This window comes from Tamandua tetradactyla, chromosome 1 (assembly GCF_023851605.1).
Source record: "Tamandua tetradactyla isolate mTamTet1 chromosome 1, mTamTet1.pri, whole genome shotgun sequence".
In the NCBI taxonomy this organism is placed as follows: Eukaryota; Metazoa; Chordata; class Mammalia; order Pilosa; family Myrmecophagidae; genus Tamandua; species Tamandua tetradactyla.
Genome location: NC_135327.1, coordinates 95,264,895 through 95,277,120, shown reverse-complemented (window position 1 = coordinate 95,277,120; position 12,226 = coordinate 95,264,895). Strand labels below are relative to the sequence as shown.

General features: G+C 36.5%; 1 protein-coding gene across 3 annotated transcripts in view; it reads left to right on the top strand.

The window, feature by feature from the left end:
- Window positions 1-12,025, top strand: part of TAX1BP1 (Tax1 binding protein 1) — a 120,455-nt gene extending 108,430 nt beyond the window's left edge. For all 3 annotated transcript variants that reach the window (XM_077120979.1, XM_077120969.1, XM_077120988.1), the window contains 2 exons: window positions 10,124-10,206; window positions 10,890-12,025. In XM_077120979.1, coding sequence (XP_076977094.1) covers window positions 10,124-10,206; window positions 10,890-11,091 — 285 coding nt within the window. In that variant the 3' untranslated portion in view covers window positions 11,092-12,025. The remainder of the gene's footprint in view (window positions 1-10,123; window positions 10,207-10,889) is intronic.
- The last annotated feature ends 201 nt before the right edge of the window (window positions 12,026-12,226 follow it).

Genomic DNA, 12,226 nt, shown 5'->3' with positions numbered 1-12,226 from the left:
AGAACAAAATTTTCCTCACTGTGCTTTTTTTTTTTTTTATTAACGGAAAGAAAAAAAAAAGAAATTAACACAACATTTAGAAATCATACCATTCTACATATGCACTCAGTAATTCTTAACATCATCACATAGATGCATGATCATTGTTTCTTAGTACATTTGCATCGGTTTAGAGGAACTAGCAAGACAACAGAAAAAAATATAAAATGTTAATATAAAGAAAAGAAATAAAAGTAGTAGTAATAGTAAAAAACAACAACAACAAACAAACCAACAAGCAAACAAAAACAAAAAAAAACCCTATAGCTCAGATGCAGCTTCATTCAGTATTTTAACATGATTACTTTACAATTAGGTATTATTGTGCTGTCCATTTTTGAGTTTTTGTATCTAGTCCTGTTGGACAGTCTGTATCCCTTCAGCTTCAATTACCCATTGTCTTACCCTGTTTCTAACTCCTGCTGAACTCTGTTACCAATGACATATTTCAAGTTTATTCTCAAATGTCCGTTCACATCAGTGGGACCATACAGTATTTGTCCTTTAGTTTTTGGCTGGATTCACTCAGCATAATATTCTCTAGGTCCATCCATGTTATTACATGGTTCATAAGTTTATCTTGTCTTAAAGCTGCATAATATTCCATCGTATGTATATACCACAGTTTGTTTAGCCACTCTTCTGTTGATGGAGATTTTGGCTGTTTCCATCTCTTTGCAATTGTAAATAACGCTGCTATAAACATTGGTGTGCAAATGTCCGTTTGTGTCTTTGCCCTTAAGTCCTTTGAGTAGATACCTAGCAATGGTATTGCTGGGTCGTATGGCAATTCTATATTCAGCTTTTTGAGGAACCGCCAAACTGCCTTCCACAGTGGTTGCACCCTTTGACATTCCCACCAACAGTGGATAAGTGTGCCTCTTTCTCCGCATCCTCTCCAGCACTTGTCATTTTCTGTTTTGTTGATAATGGCCATTCTGGTGGGTGTGAGATGATATCTCATTGTGGTTTTGATTTGCATTTCTCTAATGGCCAGGGACATTGAGCATCTCTTCATGTGCCTCTTGGCCATCCGTATTTCTTCTTCTGGTAGGTGTCTGTTTAAGTCTTTTTCCCATTTTGTAATTGGGTTGGCTGTCTTTTTGTTGTTGAGTTGAATAATCTCTTTATAAATTCTGGATACTAGACCTTTATCTGATATGTCGTTTCCAAATATTGTCTCCCATTGTGTAGGCTGTCTTTCTACTTTCTTGATGAAGTTCTCTGATGCACAAAAGTGTTTAATTTTGAGGAGCTCCCATTTATTTATTTCCTTCTTCAGTGTTCTTGCTTTAGGTTTAAGGTCCATAAAACCACCTCCAGTTGTAAGATCCATAAGATATCTCCCAACATTTTCCTCTAACTGTTTTATGGTCTTAGACCTAATGTTTAGATCTTTGATCCATTTTGAGTTAATTTTTGTATAGGGTGTGAGAGATGGGTCTTCTTTCATTCTTTTGCATATGGATATCCAGTTCTCTAGGCACCATTTATTGAAGAGACTGTTCTGTCCCAGGTGAGTTGGCTTGACTGCCTTATCAAAGATCAGATGTCCATAGATGAGAGGGTCTATATCTGAGTACTCTATTCGATTCCATTGGTCGATATATCTATCTTTATGCCAATACCATGCTGTTTTGACCACTGTGGCTTCATAATATGCCTTAAAGTCAGGCAGCGTGAGACCTCCAGCTTCGTTTTTTTTCCTCAAGATGCTTTTAGCAATTCGGGGTACCCTGCCCTTCCAGATAAATTTGCTTATTGGTTTTTCTATTTCTGAAAAATAAGTTGTTGGGATTTTGATTGGTATTGCATTGAATCTGTAAATCAGTTTAGGTAGGATTGACATCTTAACTATATTTAGTCTTCCAATCCATGAACACGGTATGCCCTTCCATCTATTTAGGTCTTCTGTGATTTCTTTTAACAGTTTTTTGTAGTTTTCTTTATATAGGTTTTTTGTCTCTTTGGTTAAATTTATTCCTAGGTATTTTATTCTTTTAGTTGCGATTGTAAATGGGATTCGTTTCTTGATTTCCGCCTCAGCTTGTTCATTACTAGTGTATAGAAAAGCTACAGATTTTTGAATGTTGATCTTGTAGCCTGCTACTTTGCTGTACTCATTTATTAGTTCTAGTAATTTTGTTGTGGATTTTTCTGGGTTTTCTACATATAGTATCATATCGTCTGCAAACAGTGATAGTTTTACTTCTTCCTTTCCAATTTTGATGCCTTGTATTTCTTTTTCTTGCCTAATTGCTCTGGCTAGAACTTCCAACACAATGTTGAATAATAATGGTGATAGTGGACATCCTTGTCTTGTTCCTGATCTTAGGGGGAAAGTTTTCAATTTTTCCCCATTGAGGATGATATTAGCTGTGGGTTTTTCATATATTCCCTCTATCATTTTAAGGAAGTTCCCTTGTATTCCTATCTTTTGAAGTGTTTTCAACAGGAAAGGATGTTGAATCTTGTCAAATGCCTTCTCTGCATCAATTGAGATGATCATGTGATTTTTCTGCTTTGATTTGTTGATATGGTGTATTACATTAATTGATTTTCTTATGTTGAACCATCCTTGCATACCTGGGATGAATCCTACTTGGTCATGATGTATAATTCTTTTAATGTGTTGTTGGATACGATTTGCTAGAATTTTATTGAGGATTTTTGCATCTGTATTCATTAGAGAGATTGGTCTGTAGTTTTCTTTTTTTGTAATATCTTTGCCTGGTTTTGGTATGAGGGTGATGTTGGCTTCATAGAATGAATTAGGTAGTTTTCCCTCCACTTCGATTATGTTGAAGAGTTTGAGGAGAGTAGGTACTAATTCTTTCTGGAATGTTTGATAAAATTCACATGTGAAGCCGTCTGGTCCTGGAGTTTTCTTTTTAGGGAGCTTTTGAATAACTAATTCAATCTCTTTACTTGTGATTGGTTTGTTGAGGTTGTCTATTTCTTCTTGAGTCAAAGTTGGTTGTTCATGTCTTTCCAGGAACCTGTCCATTTCTTCTAAATTGTTGTATTTATTAGCGTAAAGTTGTTCATAGTATCCTGTTATTACCTCCTTTATTTCTGTGAGGTCAGTAGTTATGTCTCCTCTTTCATTTCTAATCTTATTTATTTGCATCCTCTCTCTTCTTCTTTTTGTCAATCTTGCTAAGGGCCCATCAATCTTGTTGATTTTCTCATAGAACCAACTTCTGGTCTTATTGATTTTCTCTATTGTTTTCATGTTTTCAATTTCATTTATTTCTGCTCTAATCTTTGTTATTTCTTTCCTTTTGCTTGCTTTGGGATTAGTTTGCTGTTCTTTCTCCAGTTCTTCCAAGTGTACAGTTAATTCCTGCATTTTTGCCTTTTCTTCTTTTCTGATAAAGGCATTTAGGGCAATAAATTTCCCTCTTAACACTGCCTTTGCTGCGTCCCATAAGTTTTGATATGTTGTGTCTTCATTTTCATTTGCCTCTAGGTATTTACTAATTTCTCTTGCAATTTCTTCTTTGACCCACTCGTTGTTTAAGAGTGTGTTGTTGAGCCTCCATGTATTTATGAATTTTCTGGCACTCCGCCTATTATTGATTTCCAACTTCATTCCTTTATGATCCGAGAAAGTGTTGTGTATGATTTCAATGTTTTTAAATTTGTTAAGACTTGCTTTGTGACCCAGCATGTGGTCTATCTTTGAGAATGATCCATGAGCACTTGAAAAAAAGGTGTATCCTGCTGTTGTGGGATGTAATGTCCTATAAATGTCTGTTAAGTCAAGTTCATTTATAGTAATATTCAGGTTCTCTATTTCTTTATTGATCCTCTGTGTAGATGTTCTGTCCATTGATGAGAGTGGTGAATTGAAGTCTCCAACTATTATGGTATATGTGTCTATTTCCCTCTTCAGTGTTTGCAGTGTATTCCTCACGTATTTTGGGGCATTCTGGTTCGGTGCGTAAATATTTATGATTGTTATGTCTTCTTGCTTAATTGTTCCTTTTAATAGTATATAGTGTCCTTCTTTGTCTCTTTTAACTGTTTTACATTTGAAGTCTAATTTGTTGGATATTAGTATAGCCACTCCTGCTCTTTTCTGGTTGTTGTTTGCATGAAATATCTTTTCCCAGCCTTTCACTTTCAACCTATATTTATCTTTGGGTCTAAGATGTGTTTCCTGTAGACAGCATATAGAAGGATCCTGTTTTTTAATCCATTCTGCCAGTCTATGTCTTTTAATTGGGGAATTCAGTCCATTGACATTTAGAGTTATTACTGTTTGGATAATATTTTCCTCTACCATTTTGCCTTTTGTATTATATATATCATATCTGACTTTCCTTCTTTCTACACTTTTCTCCATGTCTCTCTCTTCTGTCTTTTTGTATCTGACTCTAGTGCTTCCTTTAGTATTTCTTGCAGAGCTGGTCTCTTGGTCACAAATTCTCTTAGTGACTTTTTGTCTGAGAATGTTTTAATTTCTCCCTCATTTTTGAAGGATAATTTTGCTGGATATAGGAGTCTTGGCTGGCAGTTTTTCTCTTTTAGTAACTTAAATATATCATCCCACTGTCTTCTAGCTTCCATGGTTTCTGCTGAGAAATCTACACATAGTCTTATTGGGTTTCCCTTGTATGTGACGGATTGTTTTTCTCTCGCTGCCTTCAAGATCCTCTCTTTCTCTTTGACCTCTGACATTCTAACTAGTAAGTGTCTTGGGGAACGCCTATTTGTGTCTGATCTCTTTGGGGTGCCTTGCACTTCTTGGATCTGTAATTTTAGGTCTTTCATAAGAGTTGGGAAATTTTCAGTGATAATTTCTTCCATTAGTTTTTCTCCTCCTTTTCCCTTCTCTTCTCCTTCTGGGATACCCACTACACGTATATTTGTACGGTTCACATTGTCCTTGAGTTCCCTGATACCTTGTTCAAATTTTTCCATTCTTTTCCGGATAGTTTCTGTTTCTTTTTGGAATTCAGATGTTTCATCCTCCAAATCACTAATTCTATCTTCTGTTTCTTTAAATCTGTCATTGTAGGTATCCATTGTTTTTTCCATCTTTTCTACTTTATCTTTCACTTCCATAAGTTCTGTGATTTGTTTTTTCAGTTTTTCTATTTCTTCTTTATGTTCAGCCCATGTCTTCTTCATGTCCTCCCTCAATTTATCGATTTCGTTTTTGAAGAGGTTTTCCATTTCTGTTCGTATATTCAGCATTAGTTGTTTCAGCTCCTGTATCTCATTTGAACTATTGGTTTCTTCGTTTGACTGGGCCATATGTTCAATTTTCTGAGCGTGATCCGTTATCTTCTGCTGGCGTCTGGGCATTTAGTCAGATTTCCCCGGGTGTTCGACCCCACAGTTGAAAGATTTTTCTGTGCAATCTCTGGGTTCTGTTCTTCCTATCCTGCCCAGTAGGTGGCGCTCGTGGCACACGCCTGTCTGTGGGTTCCACCAGCGAAAGTTGCTGTGGGTCCCTCAACTCTGGAAAATTCTCGCCGTAGGGGAGGTTCGGCAGCCGAAGCGTCTTGGAAGAATGCCAGCCGGCCCGGGGTTCCAAACGCGGGGAGGGTCGCCGGCCGTCGCAGCACAGGAGAGCGTCTGGCCAAATTAACCAGTCGGCCCGGGGCACCAAGCGTGGCGGGAGGGCGCCAGCTGTCGGAGCCCGGGAGAGTGCACTGTTCCCAGCCGACGGGGGAGTCACGTGTTTGGAAGGGATCCCCCGGTCACTGTTCTCCGCAGTCTGGGGATTTCCGACCCAACTATCTCAGTTGTTCCGGGGGGCCTCGTGTGGTGGGGGCACCAGCCGCCGCGGCCTAAGGGGACCGCCTGTCCAATTCTACCAGCTGGCCCGGGAAGGTGGAAGGGAGGGACTCCGGTCGCTTGCTGTCCCACCCAGAAAAGCCCGTGCCCCTTGGTGATCTCACCGGAGCTGGTTCTCCCAGATAGTCAGCCGTTCCAGGATGGGGTACGCTGTCCCTTTGATCTCCCTCGTGGCTCCGGGAGCTGCTCTGTATTATCTCCACTCCCCCAGTAGCTGTTCTGGAGGAGGAAAGGTGAGGGCGGCAAGGCTGTCGAGGCTGGTAGCGGAGGAGCACGGTGAAGGCGGGGGAAGAGGGCACCGTGGTGGTTGGAGAGCAGCCGGAGCAGGAGGGGGAGGAAGGGGGAGAAGGATGGCGGGCGGCTCGGCTGCTGCGGGGCGTGGGCGCCGCGCGGCGGGCCGGCGGAGAAAGAGAGGGGAGAAGGATGGCGGGTGGCTCGGCTGCTGCGGGGCGTGGGCGCCGCGCGGCGGGCCGGGGGAGAAAGAGAGGGGAGAAGGATGGCGGGCGGCTCGGCTGCTGTGGGGCGTGGGCGCCGCGCGGCGGGCCGGCGGAGAAAGAGAGGGGAGAAGGATGGCCTGTCTTTTTACTTTCTTTATGGTGTTCTTTGCAGCATGCGACTTTTTAATTTTGTTGAAGTCCAATTTTATCTATTTTTTGTTTTGTCACTTGTGATTTTATTTATATCTAAGGAGCCATTACCTCTCTCATGTCAGGAACCCTTATGGTTTATTCTGAGTTAATTTTTGTATATGGAGAAAACTATAACATTTTGGAAAGTAATACAGACCTTGCAAGATTACTTGCTTTCTGAGTTTTAAAACCTTTAAATTTTGGAGTTATTATTTTATTGACTAATATTTTCTATAAATTAATATTTAGCAAAGCTTAAACAGTAACATGCCATTAAAAAGAAGAAGGGTGTTGATTAATATTACCTAACAATTCACAGAAAGTATTTAGGGACTGAAAGATGTATTAATTCTCTAGTTTTAGATAAAAGTTACCCAGAGCAATCGATACTTTCTTTTCTCTTGTATGTTGAATTTGGCCTTAGCAAATAATTTAAGTTTTCTGAAAGTATGCTCTTAAACTAAGGTAAGAATAACCCACTTAATAAAACTTAAATAAAAATTTTCTTGAGTGATAAACTTTTCTTCCATGACATCTATTACCATTTTCTGAGTTATATCTAAATATTTCAATTAATAATTGAATTTCAATTAGTAATTGCAGAGTTAGAATCATAACACAATTTGGGGAATGCTGATTATATATAGTCCCACAGTCTGGATAATAATGGTTCAAATGATGTAACTCAGTCATTAACCCCTGCATATATATTACTAGAGTTTGATCATGAGTATATTTTAAATTTAGTGTAATCCTATTCTGTTGTCCAAGAGGTTCACTGATTTTAAAACTACTTTAGAAGTCCAAGTTGGTTGTATACTTTTGTAAGAAAATAACGTTTTCATACAGGTAAGATTAAGAATGGGTATGTAATAAGAAGTTTTTGGGTTTCAAATAGAGTTGCAGTTTTCTACAGCTTGTTTCTTATGTTTAACTCAGTTTTTAATAGAAACAGTGTTATGTTGATGGATCTAAAGTAAGATGAACCTAAAGTAAGGACCTTTAGACCTTTTAGATGATTAAAATGCTATAAAAATATTGCTTTCTTAATTTGGAATTATCTATTAATTGATTTTATTATGGTATTCCGTAATTTGCTTACAAGATTTTTTTAGCAGTTTAGCTAATATACAATTTAACCTAGCTTGATGAGTAAAACTGAATAAATGTACGTAGTGGTTAACTGTAGTCCATGGTTTTAACTTAGGTTCACTGTTTGAGTTGAACAATCCCATGGTATTTTTTTTCTTGAGTTAAGATTTGACTGATCATTTTATATATCAAGATTATAAGAGATCGTATTATATGAATTGGCTGTTCAGAGACCTTACATATTTTCTGGTTTTTAACTCTGAGTAGGTGATTTCTTGTTTAATTTCATGAAAACATGCTTTTTTCGTTATAGTATTTAGATTTATATTCTTGATTTGCCCCTCCCCTTTTATTGGGTAACATAGGTGGTAGAAGATACAGAAAATAGTTATTACCAAATTATTTATGTTTTAAAAAGTATAAATTACTCTTATCTTCACTCCCACAGCAGATATTTATTAAAAAGCAGGCTACCATTTCTGATAGGTTCTACTTTAGCAACAAACTCTACTACTAGCTGATTCATGAACGCTCTAAGTTGTTGGAAGCTATTAGCTGTTATAAAACAGGGAAAAGGTAGTTATGAGATTTTCAGTTCCATTATCTTTTTGGCATGAAGAAAGCTGTATTTCATCACATATATCTGTCATCAAGAGTATCTAGACCTGTTCTATTTTATCCTTTTCCACTTTTTACATCAACACCATTTTAAATACTGAATTTTTTTCAAGGGTGAATGACAACATTTTTGTTCATCATCTTCTAATATGCAGTAATTTAGGTAGATTCTTCATTTCAAATATTGGTGCTGGAAGGCATAAAGCTGGCAGCAGAAGTAACCTGGTATAAAATGGAAATTCACTGTGACATATTCAGACTTAGCAGTTTATATGTCATCTTCCCTCATTGTACTTAGAAATTTAAATGCTGTCTGGGTTTTAGTTACTTGAAGACTTCATTTTTTGCAGTATGTAAAGTACTTATGTTTTATTTCCCATTTTCTCAGTCCTCTATTAGTTTGTACTATTTTCCTTTTGCCCAGTTATATCCTTTGGGAACCCTACATAAACTAAACCGTTTTCTTATGTGATGAACATGAAAGAAAAATCCTTTCAGGAGGAGAAAATTGTCAGAATGACAGCTAAGAACAACAACAACAACAAAAAAAAAGGTGGAGGGAAAGATATTCAATCTATCTTTTGTTTGCTCACTTCACATTTCGTGCCACATTACTACTTCCCATGACAGATTTGACTGACTAGCCTACTGATAGCAGTTCTGGGGCAGGCACAATTACCCAGCAGCATAAGGATTTTCATCAGTGCCAACTAGGACTGTTAGTTCACAACATGAGAGCAGCTAATAGAGCTGATAGGTTGGGCAGTTTGGTTGGCATGACTGCTTTGTGTTAAATGTTGAGAGAGGTTCTGTTGTTGGGATGTTGATTGTAGCATATACAGATCTCTCAACCCTGCCTTCTGGGATGGAAGCACATGAATCCAAAGCAGTGTGTCATTTTCATTAGAGCTCATATTTATAAATATTTTGGAGTCTTACTTGACTGATTGTTAATTAACAATTTAGAGGTTTTTTCTTTGATAACAAAAGGTTTTAAAGCTTTATTTTGGTGCATTGCTTTGTTTTAACATGTTTTCCAGTTGGATTTGCCCATATGTTTGTTCAGGAACACACACAGAAACTCACATTTTATTAGTTTTCATTATGATTTTTACATATTGTGCAGCAGATGTAACTTGACAAAGAAAATACTTTTTTGCAAATTAAGTTGTTAGTTGACAATACAGGCATACCTCGGAGATATTACAGTTTGAGTTTCAGACCACTGCGTTAAAGCAAGTCACATGAGTTTTTTGGTTTCCCAGTAAACGAAAAGTTATGTTTATACTACACTGTAGTTCATTATGTGTGCATACCATTATGTCTTTAAAAATGTACCTATCCATTAAAATGTGACGTACAAAGTGAGCACATGCTGTTTGAAAAATGGTGCCCTTGCTTGATGCAGGGTTGCTACAAACCTTTGTTTTGTAAAAAAACACACATCTGTGAAGTACAATAAAATGAGATCTGCCTGTAATAGGATAAATAATGCAGTTTTGCAGTTTTTATGAAAGAGGTCACCTAGCCTAGGGAACACTAAAATGTCAATAAAATTATCAACATTTAGGTTCAAAAGTTCTACTAATCTTAACTTCTTTATTCACATATACAGGTGAGGCATACTCTGTTCTGTTGAATACTGTTTATTATTTCAAGCAGTCCATAGTGAAATATTCTGTAAAGTGTACTTTCAAATATGTGTATGTCCATAGTTACTTTGTAAAGTTAACAGTTTAAAAGATAAATGTGTTTATCTGAGAATCTGATTAAAAGATAAACGTGTTTATCTGAGAATATGATTAAATGACAGAAGTAAAATTTCCTCTAAAAGCTATCTTAATTCCTTTATATCCTGAACATATGCTGTTTTGAATTAAGGAATTTATTTGGTTTCACTTTTCTTAAAAATTGTAAAATTATTTTTTGCCTAGGAAGATGAGTATGTATCTACTGCTCCTGATCCTCCAAGTCAGCATTTACGTGGACATGGAACAGGCTTTTGCTTTGATTCAAGGTAAATTTTTTTTCCTTTGTAGATTTTGGATCTTATAGACTACTTGTTCTTGTTAGAAATTTGTTAGAAATGCAAATGCTCAGAGCCTATGGAGGTGGGGCCTGGGAATACGTATTTTCACAAACTCTGGGGCTTCTGATGTATGCAGTTCTTTGAAAACCAGTGCGTATGAAAACTCTGTTTAAATGGAATGGATGCTACTGGGAAATTATTCATCCTTACAGTTTTTTGAAAGGCGTTTTCTATTATTTAACAATTGAGAAATTCTTGGCACTAAGCCTCATTTTACATAGCATGATTGTATTTCTGGAATTTTAATGAAATAGGTTTTGTCAGTCTTATTGTAAAACTAAGTTTAGAGGGTGATGTGAAGGTGGCTCAGTGGCAGAATTCTTGCCTGCCATGTTGGAGACCTGGGTTTGATTCCCAGTGCCTGCCCATGCAAAAAAAAAAAGACAAAACTAAGTTTGGGGCTTTGTAATGAGTTACAGTTGTCAATTGCAACCATATAGAAATAGGAAAAGAGTTTCTGGAATAAAGGCCTTTAAAACATTTAGTAAGTTGTACTAATAGGAATATCAGCTAATTGGGTATTTGTAATCTTACATATACTGGAGATTTCTTGTTATTATAAACTTACTAGAAGTATGTAATTCTTTCATTTTCCTTCCTATTTGTTCAAGCTTTGATGTTCACAAGAAGTGTCCCCTCTGTGAATTGATGTTCCCTCCCAACTATGATCAGAGCAAGTTTGAAGAACATGTTGAGAGTCACTGGAAGGTGTGCCCAATGTGCAGCGAGCAGTTCCCTCCTGACTATGACCAGCAAGGGTTTGAAAGGCATGTTCAGACCCATTTTGACCAGAATGTTTTAAATTTTGACTAGCTACTTTTGACTAACATAGAGTTTAGCAGTTTAAAAAAATCACATCAAGCAGACAGTTTGGGAGTCTTCAAGGCGTCACTTTCATGAGCCCTCTATCACACTTTTCTGACCAACAGCTACTTTGCAGTTTGGTGTTACTAGGGTTGGGGTCAATCTTTGACTAACCAATAAATATTATTTTAACCTGTGTTAGTTAGTCTTACCTGCTTTAAGAAAAGAAGTTCTTGTGTGTTTGTATCTTTATTTATTCCTCAGTTTGTGAAATTGTATAGATAAAGGATACAGGGATTATTTTAGTGTTACCATACTGAAATAATATGTATGTATAGTGTTAGATTATTTGCGGAATATTTACAAGTTTTTGTTGACCTTGTTGATTGAGCATGACTACTAAATATTATGTAATAAAAAGAATTTATCATAAGTCTTGCAAAGTAATTCTTTGAATACAGAAGTCTCCATAATTTAGCTCATGAAATTAAAATTTTTTTAATCCTCTGTAGACAAGAAGCTGCATTTAGAATGAAATTAACATGCTTGCAGTGTAGCATATATCCTTTTTATATGTGAAATGTTTGCTTTGGGAATTAATAAGATTGCTTTAGGGCTCTAATTTTATGACAAAATTTTAGAATAACTTGAATGATAATTTTTTAAACTGTCTTGAACTTGTATTCATATGTAATGGGAAAATTGATCAGGATAAGTCAGTGCAGCTGTTTTCTTATTAAATGATCTGCTGAAGTGGTATTTGTGATGTGAAATCACAGAATATGTATCTTTTTCACATTTTCCTGATCAGAATATAACAAATAAAATTTCTCATTAAGTGATTACAAATATATAGCAAAAATCCAAATCAAAGTAATGAATTTTTAGTTATGTTTCTTTCCTGCTGCTGTACAGTACTCTAACATTAAAGAAATCAAATTTTTGGAGGTCTGTGGGTAATTTCATTATTGTCATATTTATTTGTGATAGTTTCTCATTGAGCTGTTCTCTTTTGAGCATCCTTTTTTGGTCTAAAAACTGAAAAGTCTGAACTCTATTTCTTGCTTATTTTTTCTGTTTTCTTTCTCTTTTAAAATGTGAAAATTAAGAATTACTGAACCTACTTTTGATTTTGCTGCTTTTG